This window comes from Lissotriton helveticus, chromosome 7 (genome assembly GCF_964261635.1).
Source record: "Lissotriton helveticus chromosome 7, aLisHel1.1, whole genome shotgun sequence".
Classification (NCBI taxonomy): Eukaryota; Metazoa; Chordata; class Amphibia; order Caudata; family Salamandridae; genus Lissotriton; species Lissotriton helveticus.
Window position 1 is genome coordinate 1,551,719,340 of NC_136068.1, and position 26,475 is coordinate 1,551,745,814.

General features: G+C 42.7%; 1 protein-coding gene across 4 annotated transcripts in view; it reads right to left on the reverse strand.

Moving 5' to 3' along the window:
• LOC144770486 (uncharacterized) overlaps positions 1 to 26,475 on the reverse strand; it is a 369,390-nt gene that overhangs the window by 259,329 nt on the left and 83,586 nt on the right. For 3 of the 4 annotated variants that reach the window (XM_078655029.1, XM_078655027.1, XM_078655028.1), the window contains exon 2: positions 24,837 to 24,879. In XM_078655029.1, coding sequence (XP_078511155.1) covers positions 24,837 to 24,879 — 43 coding nt within the window. Of the gene's footprint in view, positions 1 to 24,696; positions 24,745 to 24,788; positions 24,880 to 26,475 lie in introns of all 4 variants that reach the window. The other variant, XM_078655030.1, reaches the window with a different exon arrangement.

The window sequence follows — 26,475 nt, forward strand, 5'->3', positions numbered from 1 at the left end:
ATGACGGAAAAGCATTTAAAAATGAATTTGAGTAAAACTTTAGTTATGTCATGTGGGAAAAGGAATATTAAGAATAAATTACATTATATTGATAGCATACTAATAGAGAGGACATTTTCTTTTTCGTATTTGGGGATCCTTTTTAACAGTAAGGGTATGTGGAATGCATATATACATTTATGTAAATTCAAATTTGTGAAATCAGTTGAGGCCATTTTTAGATTCTCCCAAAAAATTGGTAAAAAACCAGTACAGGAAATTCTAAAGTTATATGGGGCAAAGTGTATTACCGGGAGCTGTTACGGGGGACCTCTTTAGGGCTTGGCAGATACCTCACCATTACAAACCCTGGAAAATAACTTTTTAAGAAGATTGTTAGCCGTACCGGCCTCCACAGCCACAATAATTTTACATAGGGAGACTGGTACCCCATATATCCATGATTTGATTAGCATAGCCGCCTTAACTCTGTGGCATCGTATCTGGACTAGGGAAGAGACACATTTTATGAGGGATATTATATTGGATTGTCTGTCCCAAGACTACTGTAAGAAAATAACATGGCTAAGCTATGTCTCTTAAAAGAATGTGATTTGCCTGTGAATCTGAAGAAACGTAAAGATATACAAAACTTTAGTAAATTAGATTTAAAAAAGAAGTTTCTCAATGTTAGGGCTTTGTCAAGGGATGTTGCCTCGGGTACTAAGTCAACTGTATCCTTTTATCTTGAAGGGCCAATTTCAACGGGTATTCAGCCATATCTTATTTTTATAATTGATGTTCAGCACAGATTTTACCTAACCAGATTATGGATGAATAGGCTCCACTACCTCTTCGCATTCCCCAAGAGGGGTAAGTGGTGCGCTAATCTTCCAAAATGCCCATGTGATGGTAGGTCTTCACAGAGTACCCTTCACTTTTTACTTTTTGTAATTTTTATAAAGATATTAGAAAACCCTTGTAGAGAAAATAGTCTGCATTCCTTCAAAGTTGCTTTTAATTATATTCGAAATTTGGAAAATGTATTTACTTGTAATGCAGTAATTTGTTACATATTATCGGCTATTAAACAAAGGAAGGATCTTGTACACCTGGAAAATTTGAATTATGAAATAGACTAGACTGTATTTAATAGAAGATTTCCTTGTATTGTATAAGAGGATAAGGACTCTTTTTTTTATCACAAAAATAATGACTTTTTAAATAATTGTATAGAAATGTATTTCTTTTTATTATAGTATGCTTTTATGGACACTATGTATTTACCGAATAAAGCTTGATTTGATTTGAACTAGTAGACAAATGGCAAGGGTGTATGGTGAGTGTGATAGATCTGGACGTGTCCTAGCCCAAAAAATATGCAAAGACCGCCGACCCCATACAGTACTTCAAATACAAGACACTGAAGGTATAATGCACTACAGTACTGCAGACATACTCAAAGTCTTCATGGACACATATAGTCAATGTTTGCAGCACGCGACACAGCCAAAACACAAGAAGTCATGGAACATTTAGAGGAACAGCAATAGCATGGTTCTTCAGATAACCAAAGAGACTACTTAGCACAACCAATCACGGTGGCTTCACCAGTGAATTTTATAAGGAAGACATAGTCTTAATATGCCCCTATCTGGTGGAAATGTATGGAGATGCACATAATAATCAAATACTCCCTCCTTCATTAAAGGAAGCAATGATAATAGCCCTTTTAAAACCAGACAAAGATCCAACTCTCTGCGAATCATATCGCCCACTGTCATTGATTAATACTGATACCAAAATATTAGCGAAGATTATTGAAAAACTATTGCAGTCCCTTATGACAAATATTGTCTTGCCTGACTAAGCTGGGTTTATACCAAATAGATCCACAGCACACAATATACAAACTTTGTTTGCCTTATCTCATCAGCTCAATCCAGAACAGGAGGCAGTGGCTGTACTACTTGATGCTGCTAAAGCATATGATTCGATTGAATGGGAGTATCTCTTCACTGTGTTAACTAAAATGGGAATGCCCCCTCTCCTTATACAATGGATGATCAAAATTCTATACACCAAACCAGTGGCGCGCATACAAGTGAATAAGCACATTTCAAGCCAAATTAAAATAACACGTGGAACACAACAGGGATGTCCATTATCACCCTTAGTGTTCGCTATAGCATTAGAACCACTGGCATGCAAAATCCGCCTGCAGCATAAGGCCACGGTGTTACAATTCTATCAGGGACCCATGAATATCTCCATCTACGTGGACGATATGGTATTGTACGTGCGCGAGCCACTTGTAAAATTCCTGCCCTTATTAAGGGAATAGAATAAGTTTGGACGACAATCCGGCCTCCGTATTAAATTTAGTAAATCCACTATAACCCCATTGACCGAAGTTACCAAACCACATCCAATAGATTACCCTCTAGAATGGCAAACAGAGCCTGTCAAATACTTGGGGAGCTGGTATCACTGAGACCCTGAAATAGTACTAAGAGCAAACTATGGGACAGCTATAATGAAATTAGAGGAGCAAGTTGACAGCTGGATTAATTTACCACTATCTCTGGCTGATAGAATAGCCATCGTAAAAATGGTGATCCTGACCAAATTCCTGTATTTATATAATAATATCCCCATACCCCCGCCTGCGTCAATATTTAAAAAAATAAGAACAAATGTAACATGACTAATGTTGGCTGGTAAGCAAGTACGTATTGAACTTATAGCATCAACATTACCATACCCAAAAGGGGGATTTGCGGTACCAGATTTGTTACTTTATTACCTATGTGCTCAAGCGCAGTAGGCACAATACTGGTATCACCCAGTGTGATATATGGCACATGTAGCCATTGAAGACGGAGATGCACATCCTTTACCCCTACTTAGCATATTGACACATCCACGTCCACATGTAATTAGGGACGAAATCAATACCATAAGCACAACTAATCTAGCCGGACAACGCATGGGGAAACTCATAAATAAACTACCACTGTACGCTCCAGCAGTGCCGATAAGGCAACACCCGGCTACATCAGTGACCCAAGAAGAAAAAGGCATGTCCATACTAAAAAAAGTCAGAATAGACACAATGGGAGATCTCTATAGAGATGGACGGCTCATTGATAATAATGATCTCAACTATATCAGTACAATGTAATACATACCTGCATACACCACTAGAGAAGGCAGACTGACAAAACTGCTGCGCATTGACTAATATGCTCACCCCTAATGACAATTTAAGAATGATACATTATAAATATCCACATCAAACGTATCACACTCTGTCTAAACTGCAGAAATGTAATCTGAGATCTGATACCTGATGCAAGAGATTTGGGGTAGACAACACTGATTTTATCCATTTAGAATGGAACTGTGACAAAATTAGAAAATATTGGGAGAATGTAACTGCAACACTGGGTAAAATACAGTGGAACAGTGGAATGTACAATACAGGATTATCTGTTGGACCTTGTGAAACAGATGCGCTCTGTAAAGAAAAAGTTATGCACCATAGCACTATTATTAGCAAAGAGAAGGATATCGATATTCTGGGATAGTAAAACCAGCCCTAGCAGGAAGGTCTGGATATCAGATATGGTATGTTGTAAACAAACTCTGAACACGTACGAGGAAGAACTCCCGACGCATTAAAAACCTAAAGACTGTTCGTCACCCCTTACAGAATATTTACAACAAAACACCCAGATGTCCTAACTTCTAATATTGGTTAAATGTTAATGCACAGATTGTAAGGAATAAATGTATGTACCGTACTGTACTATATATATCAGAACAATATGTAATTTGCAATGTTATGACAAGTGACACTGCAGCCTGTTCTGTATTTTGTTGTATATGTTTTATGTACTGCAATACAGTTTAAAAAACGTAATAAAAAAAACATTCGTCCAGGGCCATAATACGGTTGGGGGCTGAATGTGTGATATATCGGTAATGTGGATCATTTAGTGAACTGTCCCCATGGAATATTGTCATTCAGGCCTGCCGTGTCTGTCTGCAATTTACACACACATCTTTGCTCCTTTTCTAATAACCTCTGTTCTAGGTTGTCGTGGTGTTTTATCAGCTCTAACACTACCCAACGCATGTCGTTTGGACTGTGTTTCAGGGCGTTGAAATGTGCTTTCATTTTGGTGCTGGCTCTGTGGCATCAGATGGTGCTACGATCCTCACATATTCTCGTGCTGACCTTCCTAGTGGTCATGCCCACATAGTGTAGATCACAAAGGCACATGATCATGTACACCACCCCTGCGGTTTTGCAGGTGGTGAATTGTCGTAATTCCCACGTTATTCCTGTGTTGAAGGTCACCTTTATAGTGGTAGTAGTTAGGTGACATACACTACAATTACCAAGTGGGTGATGGCATGTTGGTAGTGTACTAATCTCCTGTTGTCTGTTGTCATTTTTGCGTGAAGGTTTTGGACGGGTGTATACCAGGATGTCCCTGAGGTTATTACCTCTCCTATGCGAGAACATAGGTTTTGGGATATTCCATTTGTCACTGTTGAGGATATGCCAATGTTTATTGGCTATCTTGGTAACGCTGTCTGATGCGATGTTAAAGGTTGTGATGCATATTGGTCTCTTGTTTTTCTCTTTGTCTTCCTTCTTATATGTTTCAAGGAGGGCATCCCTATGATTGTTTGCTGATCTTTTCTTGGCTTTGTTGATTATGGTCATTTGATATTTTCTCTTTTGGTGTTTTGGGTATAGGTCCTTGGCCTGAGCTTTGTAGTCCCTAATTTCTGAACAGTTTCTCCTGACCCCGAGGAACTGCCCAAAGGGGAGGTTCTCTTTCAGGTGTCTTGGGTGAAACCGTCGTATAGAAGAAGACCGTTCTTAGCAGTTGATTCAAAATGTGTTGTTGTCTTGAGTGCCCCTTATGCAGCGTAGATGTTTAGGTCTAAGAAAACCAGTTCTGATCTGCTCATGGTGTGAGTGAATTTCAGGTAAGGGTCCTGTCGATTTAGCCACTCAATTAAGGTCATTGGCTTCTGATTCATTGCCATTCCAAATTAGGAGGACATCATCGATGTACCTTTTCCATTCAAGATTTTTTTGGCAGTGTGGGTTATTAACGGACAAGATTTTGTGTTCTTCCAGGTGGTGAACATATAGTCCCGCCACACTTAGAACAAAGGTGCTGCCCATGCTGGTCCCGTGCTGTTGTTGGAACAGAAGTTCCTCAAATCAAAAGTAATTTTCCATCAAAGCCCAAGTGCAACATTCAAGGACTAGGTGTTTTGGTGTATGGTAGATACATTCCTCTCCATAGAGGACCTCTTCTATGATGTCTAGGGTATCTCTGTGGGGTACAGGCTCTTCACATCTAAACCAATAAGGAAATTGTATATTGGGTTCAACTGTAGGTCTTGAAGGAGGAAAAGTATTCCCTTCGTGTCCTTCAAGTAGGTGCTGTTTTTTTGTATCCGGGGGCGCAAGAAAGTGTCTGGAAATTTTGAAAGTGGCTCCAAAATCGATCTAATCCCAGAAACGATTGGGCGTCCTGGGGGGTTTTCCAGTGGATTTTTGGGATTGTGTAAAACTAGGGTATGACTGGGTGTGTATTCACTATGAATTCTCCTTCCTTCTTGGTAATCCAGTCATGTGCTAACACTTCTTCCACCATGCTAGTAATTCCGATCCATAAGCATTCTGTATGGTCTTCCTTGAGCTGCTTGTAGTTCCTTTCAGCTGTGAGAAGTCTCAGGCGTTCCTTTTGGTATGCCTCTGTGGTTTGTAGGACGATTCCCTCCAACCGTATTATCACCCTGGACAATTGTTTTAAAGAACCTTGATAATACATCTATAACACCCTAGATACTGCATCCTTTTCGTCCGTTATGTTCCACCTCTATCTTTTTCAGACCCAAAATCAGAAACTCATGCTACCAGCAAGGGCAAACGGGTCTCATATCCAACATGACCGTTGTGACACCAACACTGAGTGAACACTTGTCTGAACTGAGTATCACTGTGCCCTGTATAAATTTTTCTCCTACAAGTGAACCCCCAGTGGGCCCTTAAGTTTAATTTCTAGATATAAATGTTTAATATATCATCTTTCACATCACCCTTTTGTATACAATATGGCTCCACAATGAGCCTCTCACAGAGACCAATTTTGTTTTTTGTCGATTTAACAACCTTTTTATTTGTATTTTATTTTTTCATATTTTTATTATCTTTATTCTGATTTTCATTCCAGTATTACGTGCTGACTGTAGCATTTTCCTCTGTCCTAGACAGCCAGACGATTCTAGGAGGGTACTTATGAATAATGGTTTCACCCCTCCAAGATGGCCCCATTTTTCGCTAGAAGAAATGGATGATTTTCCAACACACTCGGCCCAGCCATACATTGGTTTCATGACTTATTATATGTTGTCTCATTTAACTTCCCACGTTTTCAAATTGATTTCTTGATAACCTTGACAACCGCACAAGTACCTGCCTCAGATATACAGCGGGGGCAAGACCGAGGAACACTTTCATATCCTCCCAAGATAGCCTGTGTGTATTGCCAACAGTAGCGCCCATCTTGTTATGCTTTAACTTTCACAGTCTCGACAAATTTGGTACCTGAGCATGACTGGGCTTTTCCCTTCTATTTAAACTGCCCCAGGAGACAGACATGCCAAGGTGTCGTCCGCCTGGGTGCCAGTATGTGTTATTAGACAGAGGTGTGCTTTGACGAAGTAAGTTACTTTTGCTCAACAGGTTCCTCCGGACATTTCAAAGCACTATTTTTTCTATTTTTTCTGGTTTCTTGAGCATCCCGAGCTCACGCCACCCCTCTGCTATGTCAGCTGCACTGGCTTCCAGTCAGGCAGAGAACTAAGCTTAAAGGCCTCTGCATTGCACACAAAGCCATTTATGGCCAAGCCCCGAGATATATGAAGGATCACCTAGCCAACTACATCCTAGTAGGGTGCTTTGGTCGGCGAAGGCTAGCCTATTGGTCTGCCCCGTTTCAACCTGTCCTCCATGGGAGATAGAGCCTTTTCAACATCCATCCCCCAAATTTGGAATAACCTGCAGGAGAAAGTACGCAAGGAACAGAAAGAAGTTGAAGACAGTTCTTTTTTCAGAAGCCTGGGGCTTCAACTAGCAGCTGACATTTTCCCACCTGCATGGATAGGGGCTCTCTCTGATAGCGCTTAGAGACCTCTAGGTGATAATGCGCTCTACAAATAACAATTACAATACAATAAAATACAATCTGCCATCCACGTTGTGGGCAAACACAGCCATATGTTTTGCTGATAGTTCTCTTATTTTCTCCGTTTTGCTCACAGTAAACTACAATGCTTTGTATCTCTTTAGGGTATGACTACAAGCCCCTCTACCTGGCAGAACATAAGGCATAGTATTGCCAAAGCATAAGTATGTTCCCGAAGTTTTGAGAACATTAAGTGTTTATATGTTGTATATTATGTGGTGTCCAGTTTTAAAGTTATATCTCTGCATCTAGCTATGCTTTCTCACAAAGGAGAAGTCTGATGTGTTTTAGTATGTCACATTAGATTAAAGCACTAATTAATTATTATCTCTAAGGGCAACAACTATAGAGGAATACATTGATCGGATTACCTCATTGGTTATGGACCTGCCCACGTGAGAGGTGGGCAGGCATTATGTGCTAATTTTTCATTCTGTTTTAATCCCTTAACAGATATTACGAGTCAAAGACTAAACAGTATGTATTTTGAATCGGGTGCTCACACATTAGGTGTGCATCCTCACTGTATTTATAGGTTTTCACAAGGAGTGGCACGCATGGGTCTGGTCCCCGGGAGGTCCTGAAGAAGAGGTTTAGGGGATACCTCAAAACCTGTCGACCGAATATTAGGGGCTGTATACACATAGCAGTTATATCTTTTCCCTACTATTTAACCCCTTTTTATCCTTACCAACTAGGAGCAAGGATAAACTATTAGCTCACTAGCTAGGTATTTTTAACATCACTTTCACCACTCCACGAACACTGCACTACACATTTCTTCACAAAAAAGTGTTCCTACGTAGTTCCGCAAATCGAAGCACGCCCCAAGCAGCAGCTGTTTGGGATGGCCCCAATGATGAAGCATGTCACCCAGAGGCAACCCTAGTGAGTGAGGTGTCTCAAGAAAATAATGTTCTTGTCTTTGGACAGGGTTCATGTTTTTTCGCGCATTCAGCGGAATCCCCATTCCCTTGATTAGGTTTTTTGGATTCGACATTTACAGATTTTTTGTGAACTGCAACTAATGGAGTGCCAGGCACTTCTTAGGTTTATAAAAAGAAACCTCACCCACCAACCTAGTTGGTGGCATGCTTCATCATAGGGTTCCCAACGGGGTAGCCGAATGATACCCAGCTGTGCTACAATGCCTGATTACAGTGGAGCGGTTTTTTGGTGGTGTGAAGTGTTCAAAGTGGTGAAAATAAAAATATATCTGGGATTCCTTACGGACCATTTTTTTATTCCCAGCGGCCCAGGACATGGTTAAAAAAGAAAGGGATAAAGAGAAGACTAATAATTGGTCTTCATTATCCTGCTGTTCGACATTAAAAATGTTGTGGAGGCTTTCTTTAGGACTACTTAACGTGAAAAAGTGTTAAATAGTGAAGTGGTGGCAAAAATAAGCCACGTGCATTTTTTGCAGCACACACGCTAAGGTGTGCTGTGCATGCAATGGTGAGACCGTACCTAAGGGCCTACTGGTAGATTAAAACACTAGCTACGTGATTCTTGTAGCTTTTACAGATCCCGGGAGGAGCATTCCTCTTTGGTCACACATTCGTCAAGGTTAGACGCCCTCTGGTCTCCTTGGGATCGAGACGATGAAAAGTACTATTTAGAAATAAAGAAATGTCCGGACAGATAGAATCACATCGAGAGATTCTGGCACAATGGGCATAAGTTTAAGCCAGTAAAATCGAAACATGCATGGCTCCTTGCAAACAATAAGCCCTGCCAGCACCCTGTCTTTGTACTTTGCGCCTCAAAGGGTGCAGCCTTCCCTCGATCTGCAGAATGCCGCATTACAATTTCAATGGACCAAGTAGCAAATAAAAGAGTTTGTCGGCTTGAAAGGAACAGCAGATGATGTCTAAGTAATATTCTAGGGAAAATGAGACCACCTGCATCCACGAAACAAACATCGAATCGCATATTACATATGTGCTCATGGAATACACGAGGCTTAAATAAAGGAGGATTCAGCACTCGAGGAAATATGCTCCAAAGATATAATTTGACTACAAGAAACATGGCAATTATCCTGTAAGACTTGACAATAACGAACGGCTTCCCTACAAGGATTTTTAAAACTTCTGTAGAGTCTGGGTCGACCTTCTCAATCCACTTTTTAAAAACTGTTTAATGGAAAACACTGTGCCGGACAGTTGGAGAGGCGCTGTACTTACTCCAATTCCCTCAAAAAAGGAACTTGTGATAACCCAGTCAACTTCTGATGTATTGCCTTACTGGACGTGGAAGGCTAATTTTTCACAAACATTTTAAATAAGGAGCTAGAAGAGGGGTCCCACACTGAGGCCCTCATTCCCATCACCCAAACTGGCTTTAGCTGCGGGCAAGGAACAGAAGAACACTTGATGATACTCTCCTCGCTAATTAAAACTGCAAATTCCAACAAGTCTACACAGTTAAATGTGGCTTCAATAGATTTTAAAACCCCCTTCAACAGAGTGAGCAAAGGGAGGTTGTGGAAGAAGTTTGGCACTGCGGAAGGTCTTCTGAGTGCCATTATAAGCTTATACTCTGACACTTGGGTAAAAGTGAAAGTAACATCTAATAGAGTCTCTACTCATAGAATAAAAACCATCACGTAGTAAAGCAAGGCTGTATTCTTGCGCCTTTGCTTTTCCATCTTTACCTGGCCGACATCAACAAAGCATTAGGAGCCGCAAATGAAGTACACCCGAAGTTTGCAGGGTACCACATACAGGGCCTCCAGTATTCCGACGATACCTTACTTTTTAATCATACGGCTGTGGGATTGCAACGATCATTTTCAGCCCCGGCCTAATACTGTGTAGAGAATAAACTTGAAATGAACTACAGTAAATCGAAAATTATGGCCAGCGAACTGATAAACAAACGGCTGGCCACATTTAATTACTGCATAAACAACGTGGTCCTGGAACAATTGAATGTCTTAAAATATGTTGGCATCTATTCTAATACTCGTGGCTCACATTTTACAAATTTAATAAATGTCTGCTTTGTCAATGACGATGAGTTTTAAAAAGCTAATTTTGACAAAGAGTGGGCCTGATCTTCCTGGTTTGTGCAAGGTAATCAATGCCAAATTCATGCCTGCTCTTACGTAGGGTACCTTGATTTTTAACGAACAAATCTCAGGCTGACTGGACAAAGCCCAATATTATAGATGACTTTTTAATCTCCCTAATGCTGCTCCATCTTCTCAGGTTCACCTGGAATTCGGGCTTTTTAAAGAAGCAGTCATTTCAAAGGCCCGATTTCTGGGATATTATGGGAAGATTAGCACGCGGGACCCAGAGTCACTTAAGGAAATGATTCGCTGAGGCATCCATCATAAAACTTTACCATGGGAACGCTACCTGAGGGATGCAATGGAAGCCCTAGAGATGTCAATCATTCCAGTCCCTAATTTATCCCCGAAACTTTCAGCTAAATCTTATTGCTAAAAACGGCAAGGATGCAGTCGAGGGTTACAGCACTCAAGATCTGTCCCAGAAAGCTCAGGCAAACCTATGTGACTCACTATAGAGCCATGGAGAGTCACGTATCATCACTGAGGCCTCCCTCAAGGCTCAGTCCTCTCACCTAGACTCTTCAATATCTACATGGAATCTCTCAACACAACACTAAACAAGCAAACATTGTCTACCACCTTTATGCAACAACACCCAACTCTACCTGGATGACATACGCCGGCTGAACACCACTCCCACAGACATCCAAAACTGACTGACTCACAACCACCTCAATTCAACAGAGACGAGATGGAAATTCTCCTTCTTTCCAACAACAGCCAGTCACCCCTATATCCAAAAGTGGCTAAATAACCAAGACACTCTAAACTGCAAACTAACCTTAGCGGACTCCATCAAACCTCAGGGGATCACCTTAGCAGACTCTGTCAAATCTCTGGGGATCACCCTAAACTCAAATCTGTACAGGAGCTCACACATAAGGACTATAGCAAAGGGCACCTTCTACAACCTAAAACTCCTTAACAAAATGTAGCCGTTCCTCTCTCCAAATGACCTAAAACCACCCGTAACCTCCTTGTTCTGTCCAGACTCTACTACGGGATCTGGAAATCTTACTTAGCCCCACTGAGAGCCACTGTTTGCATTTTCACCCGGACATACTATGCAGTTTTGTTAAGTTTACACTATTGTGGTTAATGTTGTTCTATTGGATGTTTCTTACCACCGTGTAAGCACTCACCAACATATCAGATAACCAGGGGCAGTAATAGAGACCTGGCTTTGGCCAAAACTGAATCATTAGTGAGATGGGGGAGGCACTCACCCCAATCAGAGGCAGGGCAATTAATAACCGGCCAAAAAATGACCACTAGAGTGGTCACGCTCTGAGCAAGGGAGGGGAACATCACCGAAGTTCATGACTCCATAGCCCCCGAGTGATGGAGGCCGCAGCCCATCTCACGATCCTATCATGAAATGTTAGGAGCCTCCTTAATAAAATTAAGAGGGGTGGTTGCTTAATACCTCAAGAGACAAACTCTGGACATCGTGTTGCTTCAAGAGAAACCAGTGCTCCAACCTTAACACGGGACAATATACTGTACTGGCCAATGGCGGATATACCAGGGGATTGAGAGGTGCCTCAATTCTAGCCTAAAAAAAACCTGTTCCAAGTCGTGCGAGCATGGCACGACCCATTGGGTAGATTTGCAGGTGTATTGGGCACTCGAGCCTGGAAAACATTACTGTTGATTAGTGTCTAAACCCCCCACCCCTAGGCTTCATATGCAGGTGTTTGAGGCTATAAGCCGAATCATGCTGGAGGCGGCCACAGACATACACATAGTCAGCGGGGACTTCAACATGTAATGAATGCCTCATTGAACAGGTAACCCACATGTCCATCACCTGTGCAGGACCTGTATCCCTTAGCTTAGTTCTCATTGGAAATAGTTCTCTTGGGCGTGTGGAGGGCCAGACACCCCTAGGACAGGTCCTACTCATTCTTCTTAGGGTCTTACAGATTGTTGTCCAGACTAGACTACATATTCATGCCCATAGGTAGTGCCCCAATAGTATAATACTAGAATACCTAACCAGAGGCATCTCGAAACATGCTAAACTTAAACTTATGCTCCGGTCCAGAACTAGTACATGGGGGGAGACGGAACAGTTAGAACCTTCAGGATAGCGAGGTAGTGCGTGAACTTCATAATAGTTCAGAGCTTTGCTCACTGTAAAATACATTCTTGGCGAGTTCCCCAGTAATACTCTGGGAGGCCTATAAAGCAACAGAGCCCATAACATTGTTTCTCGCAACTCGCAGTATATGATGAAAAGAACTGGGCCTAATTACGCTAGAACACCAAATTCAGGCCACCAAGATGGACTATGCCGTGTCAGGTGATAGGGCGCAGCTGCTCTGCTTGGAGGTCTTAACAGAAGAGTACCACAGCCTGACTCATAACTTGACCTAACAGTAGTTTCTAGGTACCCAAAGAAAGCTGATATGAGGTAGGTAACAAAGCTGGAAGGTTAGTGGCATAGCTTAGTAGACTGGACTAGCGACCAGATTGGTGACGGAGTTCCAATCTCAGGACAATTCCCAGATTCGGACAGATAAGGGTATAGCAGAGAGGCTTTCACATTACTATTGTGACCTCTGTAGACAGCAGACCCTCCTAGGCAGTGATCAAGGCCTTCCTGGGGGAGTTGCCCCTCCCACAGCTCTCACTGGAAGATAGAAGGAGTTTAGATCATGATCTCCATGGAAGAAATGACAGAGGCATTGGGGCTGATGTAGCCTGGAAAGGCACGGGGACCCAATGGTATCCCAGTGGAATTTTGTAATTATCCTTCGTGCTATTGGGCCCACAAATTCTCCCTATGTTCACAGGGGCCTTAGAAGGGAAGAGCTCCCCCCAGACCTATGTACAGCAACAATAGTGGTGCTGTAAAAAAACAGGAAGCCAGGAACCAGCTGTTTCTCCTACAGGCCTATCTCCCTTATGAAAACAGAAGTAAAGATCCTGGCTAAGGCACTAGCGAGACAACTAGTGAAAGTTATCCCAGGGATAGTTCACTGGGATCAAACAGGGTTTATACCCCATGGAGCCATGAGACAGAATTGCTATTGTCTTTATTGCTGGTTTGTACTATCTAAAGGATACATAACTGCCCCTGACTTTGTATCCCTGGACTTCGAAAAGGCATTTGATTCGATACGGTAGCATCTTTCGTCGGGTCCTGGCTAGAAAGGTGGGTACGACTATTTTACCACAATCCGGTGGCAAGGGTAAAGGTGCACAGCACCTTCTCAGAGAGTTCAGACTGGAGAGAAGACACTAGTCAATCAATAGGATTGTTAGGGGGATGAAAGGTAAGGCCGCCCCCCACTCAATTCAACAATATGGAGCTTGTGACGAAACTTAGGGAAAGAGAATATCCCATGAAGGTGAACACCCCACGCGAAGCTCTCCTGGAAAGAAATGTGAAGGAGAGGAAAGCGTGTCTCCCTGTAGTAACCACGTTTGATCCCCTGTCTACTAAAATGAGACAGATCATCAGGAAACATTGGTCCATTTTGGACAAAGCCACCAGCAAAATGCCTGCCCCTAGATTTACGTTTAAGAGGGCACCTAGTCTTAAAGACAAACTAGTTCACACTCGTTGCCCCACGGTGACACAGATGAGCACGGTTCCCACTGGACACTATCCATGTGGGGGTTGCTCGGTTTGTGGCCTCACTATGGCGACCAAGAGTGTTGTTCTACATGATGGAAGAACATGGTTCTTAAGCCGTTTTAGCAATTGCAACACATCTCCTGTCATTTATAGACTTACTTGTAGTTGCGGGCTGTATTAGATTGGTCTAACTTCGCGCAAAGTTAAGATCCGCATACAGGAACATCTCAGTACACTTAGAGCCAAGAAACTTACAACTCGTTTGGTGCAGCACTTTACTGAGAAAGGCCATGATCACAGAGATCTCAAATGGACTGTCCTTGAAAAGGTAGTAGGTGATGCACACAATCTTGACACCATCCTAGCGAGAAAAGAGGCCAAATGGAATTTCTCAGAGAAGGCAGACCGTGAGGGACTCAATGAGAATATTGAATGGAACAAAGTGAGTAGAGGTTAAATGCAGGAGAAGCTGTATCTAGACACTTGGCACCCATTGTCTTCACTTCCTACACTGAATCTAAAAAAAAAAAACTTCCTGTGTAGTGACCATTTGAAGGATTCCTGCTTATATAGTCAACTAGTAGGTACGGGATGGCCGGGTAGGCAGTAAGCCCCTGTTGTTTAGCCATACTAGGCTTTTGGATCCTCCACTGTCAAGCAAATTGCCAGTGTTGCCTCCTTCCCCTCTCACTGATGTTTGGTGCTGGGGATTGTGCTCTGGGGTAAGAGGCTGAGTTTCAGTCTTACATTAATGATGGTCATAATTACAGTTTCCCGTGAGCATAACCATTCCCATTTGCACATATAGAAATATACAGGAGGTGGCGATAACATTATGATTATGGGGGCTGCCATGTTTTGAGCTTTGATGAAAGTCACAATATACCGGACGGTATTGTTTTTTGAAAAAAAACCTTGTTTTGCAGTGCGAGCTGGGTTGATATATAAGGACCTGTGGTCACAAAATCGATTGTAAGACTTACAGTGATGTGATTATACGAGCTAGGAGGGGCTTGGAAATCCAGTTAAAATCTTAAAGTTTTTCTCAGAAATTCCTAGTTCGGCAGACAAATATGCTTAACAGGTTATTAGCTAAATTGTGCCGGTTCGGTGGCTGAAAGTATCCTCTTCCAAGATGGCTGCCGTACGCAGCCATGACGTTACGCTTCATGTAGCACCAGGGGCGTTTCCCGGGAGTGGATTGATATCCGGACTCCTTCCCGGGCAAACGCGAAGGAGCGTTATCGCGCCGGAGGGATGCGGCTATATTAAGTTTGCCTGCTTGGTCAGGCAGCATGTTTTGAAGGATTGGGGAGGTGGCGGCATTACGATAGCCCACAGATTGAATGCGGAAATATGAGGAATGTTCTAGCGACCAATATTTTGGCCGTGTGGAACTGTGTATGAACATCGAGTTGATCGAGGCCAGTGATATATACAGGGCGGCAACAAGATGGGTGTTTTGAATGTTTGAAAACATGGTCGTACCATTGGAATACATCTGACTGAATGTTGCAATTTAAGGAAATAGTTATCGATCATTTGCTGCTACACAGAAGTTTGCATGAACATAGTTCCGCTTTTGGCCAGTGACATAGACGAGCCGGAGTGGGCGGGTAATCATTCCACAAGCAGGCTGTTGAGTGCGGTCATGTAATTGCATTACCCACCTGATATATGGCTCTGTGTTTTATATTTTGTTTTGACATATATGGGGCTTAAGACACACTGAGCCACTGGGTGACACGTGATCTTTTGACACGGGGTCTGTTTTTTCTTGTGGTTGCTGGTATGTACTGATCGGGCAGCCATCAGGTAAACAACTTTGGCGATATGAGTTGCAGTGTTATTTTAATGTGCTCCCAATACAAAACCTTCGGAAGAAGGGGTGATGTCAAATGACTGCTGTGTTTTTAATGTCATCACAGGTCCTTTGATTAAATTACGTGTGAAGATCGCTTATAGAGAACCCCACATTGCCCTGAAGAAGTTGCTGGAATATGGAGCAACGAAACATGTTGGCATTAAGCAAATGAATATGGTATGCAAGTTGACCATTTTTAATTGGAAGGGTTTGCAGCACTGGAATAAAGTTGGATAGCCAGCAAACCTTACCTGATTTTTATATATTTTTGTGAACCGAGTTCTCTGGTTCCTCTTTGGTGTTCAAAGTGCATATAAATTTAGTGCACATATTGGTTGCTGTTCACTATTATTGCACTCCACCAATTCTTTATTATTATTCATGTACACGGTATAGTTTTGGTTTCCTTTCTTCACACACTACACTGAGAGAGAGTGACCAATGATGAGAAATGGGTAAACTGGTAATTATTAGCCAGGAACCCCCTCGGGTGGTGTTACCGTGAGGCACTCTCTCTCTTTCCACTAATTCTTTCTTAGTTGGAGATGGCCTGTTGAGACTAGTGTTTTATTCGAGTTGAAATATACACCTCGACCCAAGGGATTAGTATTAAGTTACGCACCCGTGGGATTTGAAATATTATGACATACTGAATCCCTTCAGGAGGTCTTATATACAGGTGGTGTAAAGGGGTAAGGCTCCATATTGTTGTTATGGAGAGAAGATACACCAGGGATGCCCTCTCTTGCCATGTCTGCTGTCTCTGTGCCTGGAGTCTGTGGCCTGCTGACGGAGGATCGGAAGAGATGTGATGGACTTTCCAGAGGTCATAGGGGAATGGGAAACCTAGTTTCGCAACTTTGAGGAATATGCGGGATACAAAATCAACTGGGATGAAATATTATATCAACTGGGCACATGCCCCCCGCCCCCCAGGAAACAGTTATTCTCGCCTCAGATGGTGACTACCAGAGATTGTTCCACTACCTGGGGTTAGATATTAGGCCCTCTAAACAACGTTTCTGCAAAGGGAACATAGAAGTAGTCTATCGGACCTTTCAGCAAGAAGTCAGCAGCTGGAGACAATTGCCTCTCTCAATCATGGGAAGAGCGGCTCCTTTTAAATTGATCACCCTGCCCAAATTCTTGTATGTTCTACAGAACACCCTGTGGCCAATACCAGAGAAGTTCTTTATTCAATTCGACAGTACACTTCTGACCCTATTCTGGGACGGGGGCTCTCTGAACCCTGCAGAGAAACTGATGCAATAGCGGTCTGTCGCTTCCAGATTTAAGAAAATACTACTGGTCACCCCAACTCCAGGCAGTCATTGAGCGGTGCTTCACACCCTGGTCTGACCAGGCAACGTGATTGGAGAGGTTGATCATGAAGGATAAGTCACATGTGCACTATATACACGGCAAACTATTCTGTTTACATTTGCTTGGCTCCAGAAAATTACCCAGAAGGTCTGGGACAAAGCCATCACCTATGTAGGTTAAATGTATAAACTCTCCATGATGAACCCGCTCTGTCTAGGGGACACACTAAGAGAGGTTCGAGGGCTGTGAGGGAAGTGCCCATGGGACCTGCTCAGAATCTTGACGCTCGAGGGCCTGGGTGGGAAAGGGGGAAATAAAACCTTTCAATACATCCAAATACACCATGCCCTGCAAGCAGAGGGAATACCGTGGGACAACATGGAGAAAACCAACCCCCTAGAAAATAGGATACTCTGGGATGAAATGCCATCAAAAGATATTTCCTTTAATTATTGCACCTTCCTCAGCCAGATAATCTCCATTCTCTATAACCTGAGGAGGAAACACACATAGGTCTCAGTGAGGACAATGACCACCTGATGCACCGTCACCATGCACCATCAGGAACGGGCCATGAAAGTCAACCTGAGACAGCTTAAAGTCCTTAATAGGCTGTATTATGCTAGACCACAATTGTTTACATTGGGTAGGGCATGAATCCCCACTTGTCCTCAATGCGGGACGGATGTTGGTACCTTTTTTCAAAGTATTTGGTCAGGTCACACATACAGACATACTGGAGGGATGTGGTTGCTGAGCTCGCAAATGTTCTGGATGTTGATATCCGCTCCATGGCACAATTCGCAATTCTGGGAATACCGGGTGATGTAGCTCTACCCAGATGCCCCCTGAGCTTCTGTGAAGCACAAAGGGACAAAGCCAACAATTAAGGAACCCATAGTGCCAGCACAAAAAGCCATTGGGAGATCGGCTTGATGTGCTGCTTGGATGCAGGAGGAGTGGTTTATGAGTCATGGGGTTGCCCGAGGAACTTTCAAAAAGTATGGGGACATTGGCGGGCCTATCACAATCTGTACTCGAAGTCCACGGCTTCTTGGACTACCCCAGCATGGTACAGGTGGAGCAAGATAGCTGGGGACGATGCACGGCTGTGTTTGAGTTTTGGACTTGGCCCTTTTTGCCGGGTCATCCCTGAACTTTTTGCCTTCCTCCTCTATTTTGTCTGACCTGTTTTTGTTGGTTTCATGTATCTGGGCACTTTACCACTGCTGATCAGTGCTAAAGTGCATATGCTCTCCCTATTGTAAATTGATGTATGGATTAGTGATTCCATAATTGGCTGATTTGGTTTACTTGTCAGACCCTAGTACAGTGCACCAGGGGTGCCCAGAGCTGGTAAATCCAAATGCTGCTGGTGGACTTGCAGCACTGGTTGTGCCACCCACAGAAGCAGCCTGTAAAAGTGTGTCTAAGGCTTGCCATTGCGGAGCCTGTGTGCAGTCTGGTACTGCCATGCTGACTGGGCAAGTGCACCCACTTGCCAGTCCCCAAACCTTCCCTTTTCTTCATATCAGACACCCATATGGTAGGCCCAAGGGCAGGGTTCATTGTAAGTATAAGGTAGGACAATCCCTGATGTGTGTGGCATGTCCTAATAGTGAATTACAGCCATTTTCGTTTTTCACTATTGCAAGGCTACCTGTTCTCCATAGGCCAGAATGGGCAGTTAGATTATTACATTTTATAATCCTAACTGACTCAGGGAACATGGTAGACATTCGATTTTAGGATGCCTGAACTCAGAATGATGAAGTATATCTTTTAGTGAAGTTGGTATTAACGTTCTGTATTTGAAAAAACACTTTTAGAAAGTAGGTATTTTCTTGTCTAACTATCCAAGCTTGCCTCTGCTAGGTTGTATATTCCTTGTCTGGAGTTTGAGTGACAGGGCTGGAGATTCCAGGAGAGGGTGAGTCCCCCCAGTGGTGAATAGAGAGATCTGCATCTAGATGGAAGGGAGGAGTTGCACCTGGGACCTAAATAAGACTGTGCCTGCCCCCACAGTGCTGGCTCCACCCCCTGTGGTGCGTCTGATGTCTCTGCCCTGCATTGTGAAAGGAGAGAAGGAATCATGCCAGAAGGGGCTGTTAGAATTATTACATTTTATAATCCTAACTGACTTAGAGAATATGGTAGAAATTCGAGTTTAGTATGCCTGGACTCAGAATGATAAAATACATCTTTTAGTGAAGATAATTTTAACATTCTGTGTTTGAAAATACCACTTTTAGAAAGTAGGTATTTTCTTGTCTAACTATCCAAAGCCTGCCTCTGCTAGGTTGGGGGATTTCAGGAGACAGAATGAGTCAGCCCATTGGTGAATAGAGAGATCTGCATCTAGATTGGTGGGAGGAGTTGCACCTGGCACCTGAATAGGACTGTGCCCGCCCCCCCACAGTGCTGGCTCCACCCCCTGTGGTGCGACTGATGTCTCTATTCCCTGCACAGTGAAAGAAGAGAAGGAATCATGTCAATAAAGTGCTCCAGGGCTGTGCTTTCCCTCCACAATGCTGGCTCCACCTCCTGTGGGGCGTCTGATGTTTCTGCTCTGCAATGTGAAAGGAAAGAAGGAGTCATGTAAACAGAGTGGTCCAGAACTGGGTTGGACTGGGCAAAGGCCCCTCTGCTCTCAGGGGACAAAGGATTTTGGGGTATAAATATTGGGACCCTGATCCCAAGAAATCAGATCACTTTTGGACTAGAAGAAGAAACCTTTGCTGAGGAGAGGAACCTGAAGAAGAGACTATCCCTAAGCTGAAGTGCTCCTTGGGGGACTGGCCTGCAATGGTTGCCTGACTGCCAAAGAAAGGAGAGAGAACTCTGTGTACTTTATTTTCAACTTGTGGAGGATCTACAAGGGCCTGGAACAGAGCTTGCCTCCTGCTGAAGTCTCAGGGACAACAGTCTTCAACCGCCAGCTCTCCAGAGTTCCTTGGGAAGTGTCTGCTGCTGTTTTGGGCCTTCTGGGGGACTGCTTGTCGCAAGGAGCTGTAAGCGCGACTCAAGAGGAAGAAGCGTGTCGCCGTCACTGCTGCTGCTGTCCCATCTTGGATGTCGCCGCTGTAGCTCTCGTATTGCACCGCATCGAGAGAAGCGTCTTGCAACGAAGAGGAAGCGCGTCGCTGCTGCTGCCGTCGTATCTTGGATGTCGCCGATGTAGCTGTCATATTGCACCGCATCAAGAGAAGCTTCTTGCAACAAAGAAGAAGCGTGTCTCCGTCGCTGCTGCTGCCGTCGCATCTCTGAACAAGGGTGTCACCGCTGTAGCCGTCGTATTGCACCGCATCGAGAGAAGTGTCTCACAATGAGGAAGAAGCCTGTCACCTTCGCTGCTGCTGCCGTCACATCGTGAATGCCGGCGCTGTAGCTGTCGTATTGCACCGCATCGAGGAAAGTGCCTCGCATCCCCAGAGAAGCACGCTGCCGTTGGAGCTGCTGCCGTCGCATCTTGGATGTCCCCGCTGTAGTTGTCGCATCGTGCGGAAGCTTCTTGCAAACTTTGGAAAAGAGTGTTGCAGCTGAAGCTGTTGCTGTCACATCGCTGAACAAGGTGTCGCCCGCTGTAGCTGGCGCATTGAATAGAGACTTCTTGCATCATCGGAGAAGCCTGCTGCATCTGGAAGATCGTCACGTCTTTATTTCTTTGCACCGGAACTTTGCCGCATTTCCATTGCTGCAACATTGCTTGTTGTGGAAGCGTCACGCATCGAAAGGTACATTGACTTAAAATGTCGCATTTTAAGAACTGAGCAGAACTAAGAAAAAATTACCATTTTAAGTATAGTATTGTGGATTTTTGTCGTTTGTCGTCTTGTGTTAAGTCTATATAAATAATGCATATTTTTAATATACAACTGTGTGGTGTCCATCTGTAGTGTTGTCACTGGGTTACTGTATGTGGTCACAAATGCTTTACACACTGCCTCTGAGATAAGCCTGCGTGCCAAGCTACCAAGGGGGTAAGCAGGGGTTATTTCAGGAGTGTACCCCCTTACCCTGACTAGAGGCAAGGGTCCCTATTTGTCACAAGTACCTACCTGTCCCAACTAGAGAACCCCAAATCTAACATTTAGCATAGCTGCTGGGGGGAGAGTGAGGAAGAGATCTGGTCACCCGGTCCTGCTGCATTGATGGCAACAGTAATGCCCTGACGATGCTTGTAAAAGACTACTTTCTGGTAAATTTAACATGTGATATAGTTCTGTGTTTTGTTTCATAGTTTTTGTGGAAAACAAAAACTAATAAAAAAATAATTAAAAAATAATAATCTGTTTCATGGCTTTTTAGCATTGCTCAATGGCATTCCAACACTATAACTTGGTATTCAAATCATGTAGTATGTCATTTCAACCTGTATTTTGGCATTCTGTTGGAAATGACCATCTTTTGCGTGGTGTCCTCCCAGATTTTTGCATGAACTGTTTTAGTTGGCCATAAAACTCTGCACACCTTCTCCTGCCAACCAGCTGTGCAGTGGTTGCGCTCCTCATTTTAAGATGTTGAAGTTGGTGTACACCTGATTTTCATATTTAATTTACCTATAAGTCCCTATTATATTGTACATAGTGTGCCTCAGGACTGTAAGTTAAATGTCATTAGTACGCTGCAACACCCATTGTGCCATCCACTTCAGTGACAAACAAATCTGTCTACAGGCCTAGTATTTTAGCTTGGCTGTGCAGTTTTAAACGGATAATGAGATCTGTAAAAATAACTCTTTTGGACAGGTCAGAACATTCCTTTTAAATATTAATGTCACCCCCAATTATGCCTTGTTGTCTATTCGGCAGGGTGCATTGTATTTTTAAAAGTAGGACATGTAAATGTTTACTGTTCCACATGTCCTTAGAGTGAAACAGGCCCAAAAGCTATATTCATTGTAGCAAGGCTGGCTGTGCCTTTGGAAAATACATGGTTACATTACTACATATAATAATGCTCATTTCATTTTGGAAACAGCACTCTCTTTAAATGTTATGAAAACATCCTATGTAAAGGTAACATTTGATTTTGCATAAATATTATGGAAAAGGTATTTCTAGAAATTTAATTTTTCCTACCTGAAGTCACTGGAAGCTAAACTGCATTTTTCTGCCCTACTTCAGCCAGCCAGTAAATGGCATTTGAATAGCTGTGAACAAGTTTTGTACTTGCTCCCTGGACAGGAACAATAGGTTTTGGGTGTAGGGAGGTGTTGTTGTGCCCTTAACAGGATGGCCTGTGGACAAGGCTCAGAAACTTGATTAACCTTGTCACAAGCAGATTTAGCTAACGAATGCTTGAGCACCCTTTCTGTAATACAGTTCTGTAATACAGCTCATGCTAGCACTGAATGTGCACTAGCATTATCTCAAGGAGCAGTTCATTGATTTGCCTAGGCTAGCGGCATGAAAATGAGGCAACACTTTGCCTCTGCCTCATACCATATTAATTAAGCAGTTTCAGAAACAAAGGAGCATTCAAGAGGTGCAGGGACTGGAAGCCACCCTGAAGTGGTGCACATGTACTGCACCTCGTCTGTCTCCATTTAAAAGGGATAAGTGCATCATGTAAGCCCCAGACAACATTCTGCAGGCGTGCACAGTCATTCACTGCACACATCTGCCGGGGTACCTGTATTCTCCTCTAAATTGGAGACCATTTTGTCGACTGCACAGCCAAAGGTGTATCATCTTCTTCACACAGGTAGCCTAATCTTTATTGAGTTTCTGCCCCTAGGACTAGCACAAATGTGCAGCTGTTTTGGAGGCACTTATTAAAAGATGCGCTGTGGCGCAAACAGTGCACTATATCGGTTATGTGGACCCACGTGTTTCAGCTCTGTATCATGATATTTAAAGACATGCTCACTTCTTAACCATTGTGTATCAAATGTTTCCACCCCTTCTAATGTTTGCTGTCAGTCCCATGGAGTACCAGCCTTGCACCATGATTTTTCAACTTTATCATTGCAACCCAATTCCGCATTATGACGTTTCACCAGGTTGGCATGGCATTTCAGCTCATTCATGGAGTTCCATACTGCATCATAGCAATTTAATCCTGTATTGTAACGTTTGAGCCCTTTACCGTAACATTACAAACCTGAATCATGACATTTCAACCTCCTTTTATGACATCCAAATACATTAGCTGATTTATATATTTTTATTTACCATGTTCTACTAGTGTCAAGCCTGGGTGTCAGTGTGTTTGAAAAAAGTACAAGGAATGGAAGAAGGATACATTTATAATATTACAGTGGTCCATAAGAACTTAGGGGTCCATTAGGATGTCGGGCGGATTGCCTCCGCCAGGGTAGCGGTGGCCACCGCCACCCTGGCGGAGGCAATCCGCCCGACATCCTTCCCTGCATTCCCCCCCGCCATATTACGATGGCGGAGGGGACCGCAGCGGTGGGAAACACCGCCCGCCTGTTTTCCGCCCCGGTCGCCTTGCGGCGGGGCGGAAAAGGGATAACATGGTGTCGGTGTCTATCAGACACCGCCAGCCATATTATAATGGGCATTTTTCAATGCCTTTCCGTGGCCTTTCCAATGCCGCCACGGAAAGGCAGGCGGACTTCACTCTGGGGGCCCCCTGCGGGCCCTCAGAGTGAAGCGCAGTAGGGGGGTGACACGGGGGGTACCTATGTTATCCCCCTGCATTTGCATAATGAAAGTGGCAGGCACCGCGCGGTGCCTGCCGCTTTCATCATGCAAATGCTGCAATGCATTTTCAGCATTGTGGCGGGCGGTGCAGAGAGCACCGCCCGCCACAATGCTGAAAATACAGGATGTGCCCGCCACTGTGGCGGGCACATCCTAATGGCACTCCCGGGACCCCCGCCATTAAGGCGGGCGGTCCCGTTTTCCGATAGGGTGGCGGGCGGGCAAAGCCCGCCCGCCATCCTAATGTGCCCCTTAGTATTATTGTGGGCCTATGTACAGATTTAGTTACGGCCCAAAGCTGTGCTCAGTGGGAGAGTTAGGTGTACATGATTTAAAAAACTGAAATTGTCTGAAAGAACCAAAGATTAAAGTGGCGTTATAGTTAGGTATGGCAATAAGATATTACTTTACATAGAACAACTCTAGAAATTCACTGAAAAAAACAGTGGTCAAAGTGAAGTTATTGTTAGGTATGGTAATAAGAGCATACTTCCTGTTAAAAAAAAATGTGAAATTCAATGAAAAAAAACAAGGCTTAAAAGTGACTTAATAGTAAGGTAAGGAAATAAGATTTTTAGCTTAGTTAAACTATAGAAGGTCACTGAAAAAATACAAAGATAGTAGTAATGTTATAGTTAGATGCTGAAATAATGTAAAAACTAATATTCAAAAATAAAAATACTAAAATTCACCTGTTATAGTTTATTGAGCTAACTATAATTTGTGCCCCCTCATGCACAACATATTACATGAGTCATGACATGTTAAATGACATCATTGATGACATAACTTATGACTTCTGAATGCTATTCATGTTTCCTGGTTTTGATAGTTGAAAAAGTAAAATATACCAACAGAAGCCTCTATGTTAATATCACATATGGGGGTTCTGGTCAGGCAGGTGACTTTACCTGATTGGTCCCTTTTTTCCTCAAGAACACTCCGTTAGCAATCACCATCTTCACCATGAGTGTTCATGGGAATTATGAGAATTAGCAATCACCATCTTCACCATGAGTGTGCATGGGAATTATGAGAATTCAATGCTCACCTTGAGCTGTAACTTCATTTCGGCCATGCCAAAGCCACAGGGTCTACAGAAAAACACACAAGAGCATATGTAATTGAAAATGATTAAAACACATAATGTAAAATCATATTTACAAGGTGAAATGAAGTGTTTGAAAAAAGCAATTAGGAACTAGTGTTGGAAACAATGGACAGAGACGGACTAGTGACAGCACAAACTATAGTTAGACAAGAAACATGATACAAAATTATTTTATTAAGTTTTCATTATGGTAAAAAGCACAATTGTCATTTAGATGTACATGGTTATTATGTGCATGCCTTCATTATATATGTGACTTATTATCTACATATACAGACTTATATTGTCAGATCCTATACATATTTCATGATAGTGTAGCTTGGATTGGGATCTATGCGAAGGCTTATTATAAAGATATTTATACATTAAAACATGGCTGAATATATCATCAGATGATATATTCAGCCATGTTTTAATGTATAAATATCTTTATAATAAGCCTTCGCATAGATCTAGAAATATGTATAGGATCTGACAATATAAGTCTGTATATGTAGATAATAAGTCACATATATAATGAAGGCATGCACATAATAACCATGTACATCTAAATGACAATTGTGCTTTTTACCATAATGAAAACTTAATAAAATAATTTTGTATCATGTTTCTTGTAATTGCTTTTTTCAAACATTGTATTTATCCCGTATTAGGAACTCTAGTCGGGGATACCCCCTCTTTCTTACATACAAGGTGAAATGAAGTGCCAGTTCTAGTCATCAGGGGGCCGATATTAAAAATGTGAAACATGTAACTATAAGTACTATGGCAGTTTCAGAAAATAAGTAATCATTGTAAATTCTTCAAAACAGCCAATCCTGTAAATGAGAGCAATATTTAGCTTTGACTTTGGAAAAAAGGCCTAATCTCATTCACGTGTACTATAAAATAGTACGCCTGTTCTATCTTCCTCATCAAGGTCCTTTTGCTATGAGGGTCAGTTCTTATCATGGAGACAAACACCTCTCTTCTTCCCCAACAGGAAACACATCAATTTAACTCTAAAACAAATATCTTGTGGTAGGGTGGAGAATTTCTATTTAAACCCAGGGAGAGCGGCCACAGTCTTGATGTGAGCTGTGTTTCTGGTTCCACATGGCCTAAACAATCATACACATTAGCTTAATCTGGCTTCTGTATCAAATTCTTGGTTGACTCTTGGTAAGATTCTTCAGACAAAATGTGTGTAGTATGTGTGCAGGAGCAGGGTTTTTCTCAAAGTATGTGTGCAACAATAGCAAAACAAATATACAATTGAGATAAAAAAAAGTTAAAGGTCCAATCCAATTTAGCTGCAAGGATGAAACATTAATAGAAAAAAAACAGAACGCAAGTTTAAATTGCTAAACATTGTGTAAAAGGGTTACTGTAAAATGAAAAAATAACCAAGCACAAGAATAAATGAGAACCATAAATTGTTAAACTTAATCTTGAGATCGAGTACAATTGGGTTGAAGCACTCTTTTTCACAGACTGAAGTAGTAAAGAGTTACTTGATGGGAAACTAAAGAATCAAGGGGGTTTGTGCAAAGTCTTTAGCTTAAAGCGCATCATATATCACAAATGAATGGAGCAATTG